This window comes from Humulus lupulus, chromosome 2 (genome assembly GCF_963169125.1).
Source record: "Humulus lupulus chromosome 2, drHumLupu1.1, whole genome shotgun sequence".
Classification (NCBI taxonomy): Eukaryota; Viridiplantae; Streptophyta; class Magnoliopsida; order Rosales; family Cannabaceae; genus Humulus; species Humulus lupulus.
Genome location: NC_084794.1, coordinates 185,154,561 through 185,169,123, shown reverse-complemented (window position 1 = coordinate 185,169,123; position 14,563 = coordinate 185,154,561). Strand labels below are relative to the sequence as shown.

General features: G+C 37.5%; 1 protein-coding gene across 1 annotated transcript; it reads right to left on the bottom strand.

Moving 5' to 3' along the window:
* Positions 1 to 10,706: 10,706 nt before the first annotated feature.
* On the bottom strand, positions 10,707 to 11,444 carry LOC133814997 (uncharacterized mitochondrial protein AtMg00860-like). Its single transcript, XM_062247896.1, has 2 exons — positions 11,391 to 11,444; positions 10,707 to 11,063 (listed from the first exon to the last, which is right to left on the bottom strand). The coding sequence occupies exons 1-2, from the start codon at positions 11,442 to 11,444 to the stop codon at positions 10,707 to 10,709; spliced, it is 411 nt and encodes a 136-aa protein (XP_062103880.1).
* Positions 11,445 to 14,563: the final 3,119 nt, after the last annotated feature.

Here is a 14,563-nt window from a genome sequence, read left to right as displayed (position 1 = left end):
AGAAAATGGTTGAGTACAAGGTCCTATTTATAGAGTTCAAGGAGTGAAACTAACCCCTTTTAATTTGAATAAATAAATGAATTTAAAATGAAAAAGATTTGAATTTTTGTTCAACAGATGCCCAAAACTCGGTGAAAATCGTTCAAAGACAGGACCAAGTGGTTAAGGCTATTTTTAAATTGAAAAATCCTCAAACTTCCAAAAATGAAACTTGGAGCCGATATATCGCCTCCCCCATATTCCCGAGCCCCGTTCGGTCGTTCGTGCGAAGTCGACATGTTTTCTGTATCTTCCGTAGGCGATATATCGGCCCATATAGTTACAATATATCGACATAAGTTGATATATCAAACACATATTTGCACTTTTTTCAGCATATTTTGAATTGATAAAACAGCTTTGACTGAGTCTAAACGTGATCCTAACACTTTCTGGAAGGTTCTAGAGCTTCTAGATCTTTCTTTTATTTAAACTATTCATCAAAATTACTTAATTCCTTAACAAACATGATTATGACAAGTGCCATGCTCTTATTAATTCTATCTAAACCTTAGGTTATAATCAATAATATTTCTAGGACCACCAATATTAATCAAACCTTAAGTTATAATTAATATTTCTAAACTATAGGTTAAACTTATAAAATCCATAACTGTTGCTATGAGTTTCCAACTAAGTCTCGTCTTGAACCAAAATCCACAAAAACTAACTTACTACAAACTACTACTAATACTATCTAGCTAGCTAAGTAAATATTCTGGGACACTACAATTCTCCCCTACTTAAAAGAATTTCGTCCCCGAAATTTACTTACCAAACAATTCTAGATACCGTGCTAACATGTCCTCCTCCAACTCCCACGTTGCCTCCTGTTCAGAACTATTACTCCATAGGACCTTGACTATCGGAATACTCTTAGACTGTAATTCCTTCATCCCTCTATCTAGGATGCTAACCGGTCATTCCTCGTAACTCAAGTCTTTCTGGAGAGATATCGTATCGTACTTGAGGACATAAGGTGGGTCTGACACATATCTACGCAACATCGAGATGTGGAACACATTGTGGCTATCTGCTAGAGCTGGTGGTAGGGCTAATCTATATGCAACTGTTCCCACCTTGTCCAATATTTCAAAAGGACCTATAAACCGGGGACTAAGTTTGCCTTTCTTCCCAAACCGCTTCACACCATTCATAAGAGATATCTTTAAGAAGACTTGATCTCTGAGTTTGAATTCCACATCACGCCACTTGGCATCCGCATAACTTTTATGATGACTTTGAGCAGCGAGCATATGCTTTCTAATCAATGTTACTGCATCCTAAGCCTCTCTCACAACTTTGGGTCCAAGAAGTTGCCTTTCTCCTACCTCATCCCAATGTAACGACGATCGATACCTTTTTCCATATAACAACTCATAGGGTGCCATCTCGATCGTTGACTGGTAGCTATTGTTGTAGGAAAATTCTATTAGTTGCAAATACTTACTCCATGATCCTCCGAAATCAAGTACACAAGCGCGCAACATATCTTCTAAAATTTGTATTGTACGCTCGGACTGACCGCCCGTCTTAGGATGAAATGTCGTACTAAGACTTAACTTGGTACCCATGGCTTGTTGCAAGCTTCCCCAAAATCTCGATGTAAACACCGATCTTCTATTGGATACTATGGTCTTAGGGATTCCATGCAGTCGTACAATTTCTCGGACATAAACGTCTGCGTACTGATCTGCTATCTACGTAATCTTGACAGGTAGGAAGTGAACTAACTTGGTTAGTCTATCTACTACTACCCAAGCCGAGTCGTGCTGCTTATTTGTTCATGGTAGTCCTATCACGAAATCCATGACTACGTCTTCCCACTTCCATTCTGGAATACTAAGTAGTTGCAATAAGCCTGCAGGCCGCTGATTTTCTGCTTTCACTTGCTGGCATACTAAGCATTTAGACACATACTCCGCTATATCTTTCTTCATTCCTGGCCACCAATACAATTCTTTAAGATCGTGAGTCATCTTGGTCGACCCTGGGTGAACTGAGTATGGGGTATTGTGTGCTTCTTCTAAAATATTTATCTTAATTCCATGATCAGTTGGCACACATACCCGACCTTTATATCTCAAGAACCTCTGTCCTGATATAGAGAAATTTGTGGCCTTGCCTTCTTTAACTACAACTATGTGAGATACTAATGTGTCATCATGCCTTTGTCCGATCTGTATATCTTCTAACAGACTTGACTGGATGGACAAGTTAGCCAGTTGACCAATGACTACTTCTATTCCAGCATTGATCAGCTCTTACTGTAGTGGCTTTTCTATTCCGGCTAACGCTGCTAGACTTCCATAACTCTTCCTACTTAGCGCATCAGCAACTACGTTTGCTTTTCCCGGATGGTATAGGATTTTGCAGTCATAATCCTTTACTAATTCTAACCATCTGCGCTGCCTTATGTTGAGCTCCTTTTGTGTGAAGAAATACTTTAAGCTTTTGTGGTCCATATAAATCTCACATCGTTTTCCATAAAGATAATGGCGCCAGATTTTCAATGCAAAGACCACCGCTGCCAACTCCATATCATGTGTTGGATAGCGTTGCTCGTATTCCTTCAACTGCCTTGAGGCGTAGGCTATCACTTTGTCATTCTGCATCAGCACACAACCCAAAACCTTGCTTCGACGCAACACAGTAGGCTATAAACTTGTCGTTGGGTGTCGGTACACAAAGTACTGGTGCTGAGCATAGCTTATCCTTAAGCAACTGGAAGCTTTCTTTACACTTATTCGTCCAGTTGAAACCTTGCTGCTTCTGGGTTAGGTTGGTAACTGGAGTGGCTATCCTAGAAAAGCCCTCTACAAACCTCTGATAATAATCTGCTAGCCCAAGAAAAATTCTAACCTCTGACACATTCTTAGGTCTTGGACAATCCTTCACAACCTCTACCTTAGTTGGGTGTACAACAACTCCATCCTTGGATACTATGTGGCCGAGGAACGCTACTTGTGAAAGCCAAAATTTGCACTTCTTGAATTTGGCGTAAAGTTGATGCTCTTTTAGTCGCAACATGGCCATTCTTAAATGTTCCTCATGCTTGGCTTCGTCCTTGGAGTACCCCAAAATATCATCGCTGAACTCTACGACAAATTTGTCCAAGTAATCCTTGAAGACCCGATTCATTAAATCCATAAATGCGGCTGGAGAATTGGTAAGACCAAAAGACATAACTAAAAACTCGTAATGTCCATATCGAGTTCTAAAAGATGTCTTCGGAATATCCTCTTCCCGTACCTTGAGCTGGTGATACTCGGACCGTAGATCCATCTTTGAAAACATGGTCGCTCCTCGGAGTTGATTAAATAAGTCGTCAATTTGGGGTAGCAGGTACTTATTCTTAATTGTCTCCTTATTTAGCTCGCGGTAATCTATACACATCTGCATGCTTCCGTCCTTCTTCTTCACAAATAGAACTAGCGCTCCCCATGGCGAATGGCTTGGTTTAATGAGACCCAAGTCTAAGAGTTCTTGTAGCTGCAACTTTAACTCCTTGAGTTCGGTAGGTGCCATCCGGTATGGTGCCTTTGAGATTGGCTCGGTGCCCGGTACTAGTTTGATTGTGAAGTCAATTTCCCGAGTCGGCGGCAACCCTGGTAAGTCGTCAGAAAATACTTCTGGGAATTCTTTTATGATGCGGAAATCTCCAACCTTTAGTGGTGTTTCCTTTACCACATTCGTGACGCTGGCTAAGAATGTGTGACATCCTTTCTCTATCATCCTCTGCGCCTTGAGAGATGGAATAAGCGGTGTACGTAGTTCTGAAACCTTTCCCATAAAACATAGTCTCTGACCGTCAGGAGTCTCGAACATCACTAGCTTGCGTCTATAGTCGATGGTTGCACCATGCCTTGCTAGCCAATCCATGTCCAGTATTACGTCGAATTCTTTGATCTCTAGCTCTATCAGGTCTCCTTCTAGTTTTACGTCCTCAATTTTGATCGGTATGCCTCGTACTATCCGTGATGATAGGACTACTTCACCTAAAGGCAATTCTGTCAAAACCTAGTTCTAAATATTTCACAAGGTTTGTCTAATTTCTCTATCATTCCTAACGAGATATACAAGTGTGTGGCTCCTGAATCAAATAATACTGAAGATACATTATTGAGGATGGGAATCTGACCTGTGACCACTTTATTACTATCTTCAGCTTCTCCCTAGGTCAAGGCAAAGACTCTGGCAGGAATCATCTTGTTGTCCCTTTTCTCTTCTTGCTTGAGTTGTGGACATTCTTTCTTCTGATGACCTTCCTGGCCACAATTATAGCATCCCTTGGTGTTTGCACGACACTCACCAGGATGTTTCTTTTGGCATTTGGAGCACTGCGGATATTCTACATAACCTGACCTATTGCCTCCATTATTCGTTCGTGCTCTTTTGTCATTGTTAGATTGCTTATTTTCAGGATGCCTTCTCTTATGATCGTTATTGTTGCCATGCTGATGGTTGTTGTTGTGGTTCCGACCATTATGAGGTTGATTATGCTATTTAGGTTCAAGCTTACTGGCCTCCTCTTTACTAACATTCGACTAAAGCCTTTCTACTTCTATAGTCGTTTCTAGAGCATCAGCATAAGTAGTGGTTCCAGGATTTGCTAGCTGAACTCCTAGCTCAATCTTTGGTCTGAGTCCTCTAACAAACTTGGCGACCCTCAAAAATTCGGTTGGAACCAGCTCTGGTGCAAACTTGGCTAGTCGATCGAAATGTCGAGCATACTCTGCTACTGTTAAGTTAACCTGCTTTAGACTGGTGAACTCTTCTACCCTTGTAGCGATGACTGCAGAGTTATAGTACTTCTTGTGGAAGAGCTCCACAAATCTAGTCCAGGTCATAGTGGCGACGTCGTGAGTCTGCTGCACTAAGTCCCACCAGATTCTAGCATCCTTCTTAAGAAGAGACGAAATGCAGGATATGTTGTCCGCGTTGCCGAGGTTCATGTGTACTAGAATTGGCTCTACATTCTTGAGCCATTCTTTTGCCTCGAAGGGGTTCGTTGTCCCTTCAAAGTTTTATAGCACGTTGCTTACGAAACCGCTTGTAGATTGGCTCCATGTACTAAGCTGGGTAAGGGGCATAGTTCGCCATTGGACATCCCCCATAAGGACCTACTTGTTGGGGTGCTTGAGCCATTTGCTGAGGCTACGGTTGCAGCTGAGGTTGAGGCTGAGTCTGTGGCTATGACTGAGCCTGTTGTCGTTGTTGCTGCAGTTCCACTTATTGCCGTAGTCGGACAATTTCAGCGGTGTTGTCAACCGGAGGCGGCGGTGCACTTTTGTTAGCAGCAGCATTGGTAGCACGCGCTCCCCTTTTGCGAACTAGAGGGGCTTCATTAGTCTCATGAGCGATGCTAGAGGCATTGACGTTGGTGCGTGCAAACCTTCTGAGTGACATCTTCAGCGGAGTTCTAATAGTTGAGAAAAACATGTTAGAACTTACCCTAATAGGCTCTAAAGCAAAACTTAGGCTAAGCAAACATAACTCGGACCTATTAATTATGATTTCTTATGAAAAAAATATATGTAAAGGGCTGGGATCAGTAAAATCCTTCCCACTACTATGGCCCCCTAACTCTCAATATAGAACTCGATCCATTGATTTGTATCCACCTTCACCGAACTTGGTCATTATTTATTAAATTTATTATTAATTATGATTGTAAATAAAATCAAACTCATACATGTTATCAAAAATAACAATAATATTCATTTGGAAAAAAAAGTTTTCACTAAGTACAATCATAAATGCAAAGATAATTAATAAATAAATAAATAAACTAACATAACTAGGGTGAATATAAAAATCAGGATCTTCTACATCTGATCCTTCATCTAACATGTCATCATCTATCTCCTCATAATCATCATTATCTTGAGCCTCAAAATTGCCTCGGGGAAGATTCATAAAGATTCTATGTTTTTGCTCATTTGTGAATTGAAATTCCGACTTAGAGGTGAACCTAAGTATGAGAAAATAATATCTCATGGCTACCGGTAAATCATCTTCATCATCTATAGTTTCCCATATTTCTTCTAAAGTTGAAATTACAGAAGGAAAATGTAACGACCTCCTTTCTTAACATACATATATATAGTGTAAAAACAAAGTTTAACTTGAATACGACAATAATGAAATTCTGAATTTACAAAAAAAACTTTATTAAACAATACATAAACTAATGTTCATAACTTCAAACCATACAATACCACAACTAAATAAAAACTTTATCTTACATACAAATCTTAATACTTTTATAAATAATTTTCGTGGCATTACTACACCTTAACGTAGAACTAGAGATGTATCCAACCGATAAATTGAAAAGCTTTATGTAAATTACAAAGTTCATGAAATACTTTTAAAGCTTTATGTAAATTATAAAGTTCACAAAAATACTTTTTATGAAATATAAATATAAAATCAAGTTTCTAGTTTATATATAATATAGCATAGCAGAACTCCACTACCTTCAGGCCAGCCCCATATTTGGGGCATCTTACCTACAACACAAACATTATCTGATGAGCTAAGGCTCAGTAAGCAGAATAACTACCTCATATGCATTAAAATAAACGTGCAACATGTTATGTATTTTCTCTCTTTTACTTTCCTTTCATTTGGGCCCTAGAGGATGCTCCTGCCGACATTACATAGGGAATCACATTCCCACTTGAACATAAACATGATAATAGGGAATTTCTCCCTCATAAACATTCATTATATAGGGAAGTACGTCTCCCTTATTATATTTTGGGACATAGGTCTCCCAAGCAACACCTCTACTTTAGCTCTTTCAATAACTTATCTGTAAACATTAAGCATGCTTATGCATAATAATTATAACATGCTTGAAAATAACTTACGTATAAATACAATATGGTAGAATAACATGTAAAGCATATAATTGTACATAAGACACATAAAAGACTTGTGTTGTAGATGAGGATTCTACTTACCTTGCGTCCTGATAAAACAACCGAAATTGTTAGCTTCTTGATAAAATACAAACTATTAACTTACATAAAATCTACATGATGTAATTTTAGTTTATAATTGTTATTATTCCATTTTTCTTATTTTATTGTTTATTTTATATCCAGGCGTATGGTCATACTATAATTTTCCATGGCAAGAACTCGGTCTAAAAGTCGTGGTCATGGTCATACGGAAATGTCCAGGTCATAATATCAGTCCATAATAATAGGGAATAAGGTCATATAATAAAAGTACATAATAGTCCAAAGTGTGAACATAGCCTATATAAGTTTAGTATTATGAAGATACATAAAAATATAGTTTATATTTCAATTTTTTTGGCATTGTAAATTATAACGACATGGTAAAATAATCTATATAAATTTTGGCATTATAACGGCATGGTAAAATAATCTATATAAATTTTGGCATTATAACGACATGGTAAAATAATCTATATATAAATTTTGGATTATAAAGACATGGTAAAATAATCTACATATAACTTTTGGCATTATAACGGCATGGTAAAAATAATCTATATATAATTTTTGGCATTATAACGGCATGGTAAAATAATATATATAATTTTTGGCATTATAATGGCATGGTAAAATAATCTATATACAAATTTTTGGTATTATAACAATATTGTATTCTATATATAAATTTTGGCCTTCTAACGGCATAGTAAAATAATCTATATATATAATAGCTAAATAACTTAATTGAAAGGCTCGGGAAGGAGCTTACCCAAAAGGTTTTCGTAGGCTAGCGTTACAGACAGAACTTCACCTAGATCTTCGAGGTTTAGAACTTAAAAAAGGGTGTTAAGAAGGTTTGTAGGTAGAGTGAGAGAAATAAAATGAGGTATTGTGATTCAAAATGAGTTTTGGAAGAGCTATTTATAGGAAAACTTTGGGTTACTATGCTATTAAAATATTTAAAATATCAAGCATAATAGAATAATAAAATATTCAAAATATTAAGCATAGTGGTTTGCTAAAGTCATCATTGCATCACTACTGCATCATCATGTAAGAACCATGGGGTGGACCCCGCTGTGGGACCCATGTGGACCCTGCTGTGGGACCCATGCGGACCCCACTGTGGGACCCACTATGAATAGTACCAGGTGAATAGTAACCAAAAAATGAAAACTTCCCAATGTTCTTATATTACTTAGTCCAACATTTTTTACTCACAAACTTTTCTGAAAAAGTTTTTCTAACATCCATAAATTAATTATTCCCATGTGTTAGTTACTTCAACAACTTAGAATTGTCAAAATCCCACAATAGAATACAACTATATCCCCAACGGTCAGATCACTATTCACCAACGGTCATAACGGCTAGTTTTTGTCCTATAAATACTTGTTCATTTAACCATTTACATGTACAACTTCTTCATCTCTTAACCTTCTAGATAAAATTCATCATCAAATCATGAATTTCTCTTTATTGTTCATAACTTTAGTGATTGTTTTCTTGTATTTAGCATCATTCTGTGGGTATTATACTAATGAAATGCCCGTGAATATTATAGTTGCGTATTCATTAGTTATTCTTCCACTTTACTTAATAGCTCTAGCCTTCGATTAACATTGCAATGCACTCAAAAGTATGAATAAAATATCTTGTCTTATTTTTCATAATTGTTATAATGCATTTGTAGAAAGAAGTGGGAGTTACAATCTACCCTCCTTACAAATTTTTTGTCCACGAAAATCTAGAGTAAATCGGGATATTTAGCTTTCAACTCATCATCACGCTCCCACGTAGCCTCTTCTATTGTCAGGCTTCTCCACAATACCTTGACCAAAGGTATTTATTTAATTCTTAAGACCTTATTCTTTCAATCCAAGATTTGGACAGGTTTTTCCTCATAGGTAAGGTCTTTGTCCACCTGGATAACTTCATGTTGCAACACGTGACTGGAATCAAGAATATATTTCTTCAACATAGACACATGGAATACATCATGTACATCCGAAAACTCTGGTGGCAGTGCCAATTTATAGGCCACTTTTCCAATTCAGTCTAATATTTCAAAAGGTCAAATGAACCTTGGATTCAACTTTCCTTTTTGTCCAAATCTCATAACACCTTTCATTGGTGTTATCTGTAGAAATAATTTTTCTCCGACTTGGAACTCTAATGGGCTTCTTCGTTTGTCTGCATAACACTTTTGTCGACTTTGGGCTACTGTTATCCTCTGTTGAATTTTTCAAACGACTTTCATTGTTGACATCACAATATCTGGTCCAGTTTGTTGCTCTATGTACTTTCTTTCACCCACCTCATGCCAATGGATAGGAGATCGACATTTTTTCCCATATAACGTTTCATAGAGTGTCATCCCTATGGTTTCCTGATAACTGTTGTTATAGGAAAATTCAATCAACGGTAAATATTTACTCCACGTTCCTTCAAAGTCCAGGACACACGCTCTTAGCATATCTTCCAGGGTCTGTATAGTCTTTTCTGTTTGTCCATCTGTTTGTGGGTGGAAAGTTGTACTAAATTTCAATCTTGTCCCCATAGCCTTCTGCAAGCTTTGCCAGAACTTTGAAGTAAATTTGAGTCTCTATCTGACACTATGGAAATTGGAATTTCATGTAATCGTGCTATCTCTTGCACATAAGCTTCTGCTAATTGGTCCCCTGTGTACGTCACCTTTACCGGAAGGAAATGAGTAGATTTTGTTAATCGATCGATGATGACCCATATCAAATCATATCCTTTGCTTGTTCATGGAAGTCCAATAACGAAGTCCATTGCAATCTGCTCCCATTTCCATTATGGTATTTCCAAAGGCTACAGTTCTCCTCCAGGTTGTTGATGTTCTGCCTTAATCCTTTGGCAAGTAAGACACCGGGCTACATATTGGGCTACATCTTTCTTCATGCCAGGCCACTAAATGTGTTCCTTCAAACTTTTGTACATCTTTGTTGAGCCTGGGTGTACCGTGTATGGAGTGTTATGAGCTTCATTCATAATCTTATTCTTAATGTCCTTTCTTGCAGGTACGCAAATTCTTCCGTTAAATTTTAATATTCCTGAGTCAGAAACATTAAAATTCTTCACTTTTTCTTCTTTGACTTCTGCTTTGACCTCGGTTAAGTGAGGATCTGATTCTTGACCTTCTTTTATTTCCTCCAGTAGAGTCGACTGCAACGCCAGATTGGACAATCCTCCGATTACTACTTCTATGCCCGATCTTACTACTTCCTCTTGTAGCGGTTTGGACAAGGCTTGAAGGAACATCAAGCTTGTCAACGTCTTTCTACTTAATGCATCTGCTACTTTGTTAGCTTTACCAGGGTGGTATAAAATTTCACAGTCGTAGTCTTTGAATAATTCTAACCACCTTCTTTGTCTCATATTAAGTTCCTTCTGGGTAAAGAAGTACTTCAAACTCTTGTGATCAATAAAATTTTTACATCTTACTCCGTAGAGATAATGTCTCCAATTTTTCAAGGAAAAAACTACCGCAGCTAACTCTAGATCATGTGTGGGGTAGTTTTTCTCGTAATCCTTTAATTGTCTGGAGGCATAAGCTACTACTCTCCCTTCTTGCATCAACACCGCTTCTAATCCCATCTTTGAAGCATCACATAAAATTTCAAACTCGTCTGTACTATTCGGGATGGTGAGGATTGGAGCATTAGTTAGTCAATTCTTTAATTCCATAAAGCTCTCCTCACAAGCTTCCGTCCATATGAATTGACTATTCATTCTATTGAGCGCCGTAAGTGGGGTTGCAATTTTGGAAAATCCTTCTATGAATCGTCGATCATATCCAGCTAAGCCCAGAAAACTTCTTGCTTCAGTTGCATTCCTTGGCTGGGACCATCCTTTTACTACTTCTACCTTAGCTGGATCCACCAAAATCCCACTTTTTGACACAACATGTCCCAAAAAGTTAATTTTATCGAGCCAAAATTCACACTTCTTGAATTTGGCATATAGTTGTTCCTTTTTGAGAGTTTCCAACATACATCTTAGATGTTCCTCATGTTCTTTTTCTGACTTTGAGTATATAAGGATATCATCAATAAAACAACAACAAATTTATCCAAGAAATCCTTAAATACTCTATTCATGAGGTCCATGAAAGTTGTAGGAGCATTAGTTAGTCCAAATGGCATCACCAGGAATTCGTAATGTCCATAACGAGTTCGAAACGCAATTTTAGGAATATCTTGTTCCTTCATCTTGAGCTGGTGGTATCCCGAACGAAGGTCTATCTTTGAAAATATTGCCGCTCCTTGTAGTTGGTCAAATAAATCATCAATCATGGGTAGCGGGTACTTATTTTTAATTGTCACTTTGTTGAGCTCCCTATAATAAATGCACATTCTCATTGTGCCATCCTTCTTCTTCTTCAAGAATAGTACTGGGGCTCCCCATGGTGAATGACTGGGTCTTATAAACTTCTTTCCAAAAATTCCTCCAATTGAGTGTTTAGTTCCTTCAGTTCGGCAGGTGCCATGCGGTAAGGGGCCTTTGAAATGGATTTCCTATAACATATAGTTCCCTGTCATTGATTGTAATTGGTATAGTCTTATACCAATGAGTTGAGTATAGCACTTCCCTGGAGGGCAGTGCTATACTAAAAGTTGTATCCATCTTAACAGGTAATCCATTCAATTTACTAACAAAATACACTGATGCAAATGAATGTGTAGCTCCAGAATCAATTAATACTGATGCAGAGATGTTGTTGAAAAGGAGCTGACCTGAGATTACTGTGGAAGGACTTGCTTCTGCTTCTTCCCGAGTCAAGGCAAAGACTCTGGTGTTTGTTTTCTTTTCTTCTCCTCCTTTATACTGTTCGTTACGGTTGGAACATTCCCTTGCAAAGTGCCCCGGCTTCCCACATATGTAACAAGTGTTAGTCCCAACCCGACATTCACTAGGATGATATTTGTTACATTTTGGGCATTTAGAAAATCCTGGCTTTTCTTGGGACTAATCCTTTCCTCTCTTGTGGTTATTGTTGAAAATCCATTGGTTAGGCCGCTTCCTGTCACCATTCCTCTGACTTGGACCACCTTTCATGAAATGGTTATTTTGTCGATTTTGGAAGTTCCTTAAGCCTTGTCTTCTGTTTTCAGCTTCTTTCTCCCATTCTTGCATCCATATCGCCCTTTCGATCTTCAAAGCTTTGTCAGCTACTTTGGAAAAAGAAGCTCCCTCCAAGTCTGCTACTTCGAGATCTTTACGAATGTCAGGATGAATAGCATTTTTGAAATGCTTGATTTTTAATTCATCTGTGCAGACCATGTGTGTGCATATCTTGAGAGTTCATTAAATTTCCAGATAAACTCCTCCATCAGCATCTTTTTCTGCCTTAGGTAAGTGAATTCTCTTTCTTTCTCATCTTTCAAGGCAGTTGTAAGGTATCTCTCTTCCAATAAGGTTCGAAAATGTTCCCAAGTCATCGTGTCAACTCCATGGATGGCCGCCATAGTATCCCACCAATAGCTAGTATCCTCCCTCAACAAATATATTGCTAGCCGAACTTTGTCTACTTGTGAGACTCGAGCTAGATCAAAAAGTCTTTCCATCGTGCAAATCCAATTCTCTGTTACTTTTGAATCAATGCTTCCATAGAATTCTAGGGGGTGGAACTTCATAAAGGTCTCCGGAGAGTAATTGGCTGTTGCATTTCTGACTTCTATTGGAGGAGTCGGAGGTGGTGCTTGTTGTTGTGCTCCATTTGTTGGTGGGTGGTCTGCGCTATCTTGTGGTGATTCTTCATTACCTTGTGATCGTCCTCCATTTCTTTGTTGCCTTAGGAATTGTTCTAGTAAATCTTCTAACCGTCGGTTTTTCTCCCTTTCTTCTTGAAAATTCCGCATTAGCTCAGCAGCATTTGGAGCAGTTTGCTTTGCAGTAGGCTCTCCAGCTGCATGCCCTTCCATTCTTCAATCTAAAAGGTCATGAATTGGGATGATTACCATGAATAAAACTTTCTTGAAAGTAAATGACCATTTCACTTATTTACACGTCCAGTAGTGATTAGTGCTAAAAAATATCATTTTATTAGTCTTAAAGTGTAAAATTAATTATGTTTTAATTAATATTTTCATGGATTTATTGTCATATATTTTATATTTGAAAATATTAATTTTAATTTAATTTGTGTTTAATTTTCAGGAAATAAAATGTATTTTGACACAAAGAAAAAGAAAGAAGAAAGAAAGAATTAAAATTGAAGAAATCATGAAGAAAATGGCATTTTTGAATATGGAATGGCCCAAAATTAAGCCCAAACAGCCAAAGCCCAAGCAATGGCTCCTCCCCACGCTGCCACATGGTAGCCTGCCATTCGTCCACTCCAACCGAGCTGCGCCGAAGCCAAGCCAAAGCCGAGCCACCTGACGCAAGCTGACACACCTGATGCATCTGACGCCGCGGGTCCCACCAGCTGCCAACCGCCTGACGCCGTCTGACGCGCCAGCCACCCGAGCAAACCGGAGCCTGCCACGTCGCCATGCTGCTCCCCACGCCCCAACAAAGCAGCTGCCACGATCTGACTGCTGTCTCCCACTTGTCCCACTTTGCACCTATTTTGCAGCCATTTTTCCCACTATTTTTTACACAGTTCTACACGTTTTTTAGTCCTATTTACACTATAAATAGAGTACCAAATGGAGTAAAGTCTCATCAGATGGTGGAATTAAAAGTGGAGAGTATAGTCAGAGAGAAAAACATTTTTGTTCTTATTTTTCTTTCATTTCTTTTACATTACTTTGAGTGAAAACAATGCCTATTTTAGGCTAAATTCTCTTGTGGAAAGGCTAGAGTGAAGTTCATGTTTTACATTATATTTTTAATATATTGATTCTTTATTTTGTTCTTCATTTCTATATCTTTGTTACAATTAAATTTATTTTCTTCTAATTTTTATTCTAAATTTATTAGTGTCTTTTACATAAGTCTAGTCATGATCTTTTTATGTAATTTAGGCTCTTAATTTAATTTAGGATATTTGTTATATTATATGCTTTTTACTGCATTCTGCCATTGGTATTTTGTCGCTCTAAGGTATATAATATGATAGGATTTTAAAATTAGAAGTTAGTATAATTTAATTAAAGAACATAATTTAAGGTGAGTTTTATTATATATATTTTCCAACTATAATTAATTGTGTAGAATTATAGTTGAGTATAATGAATCAATTTTATTAAAATATATATATATATGTTTGCATGAATGAAACTTATGCCTTCCATATTTTCTTCCTGATTTTAATTCCTCGATTTTGTTTATTTAATGTTTATATTCTTTTTCAAAGTTACATCATTTCAAAGTTTATTATTTCTGATTTACTAATCTTTATTTTTACTTGTATTTTACCTCTCTGTGGATACGACATAGCCTGATTACTACTGCGACTGCTTAGGAGTTATTGGGCGATATCAATTTTTGGCGCCGTTGCCGGGGAGGTAATTCTACAATTAAAGGTTTGCCTAGTAAATTAATTTTTTTCTATATAAAAAAAGTAGTATAATTTTTTT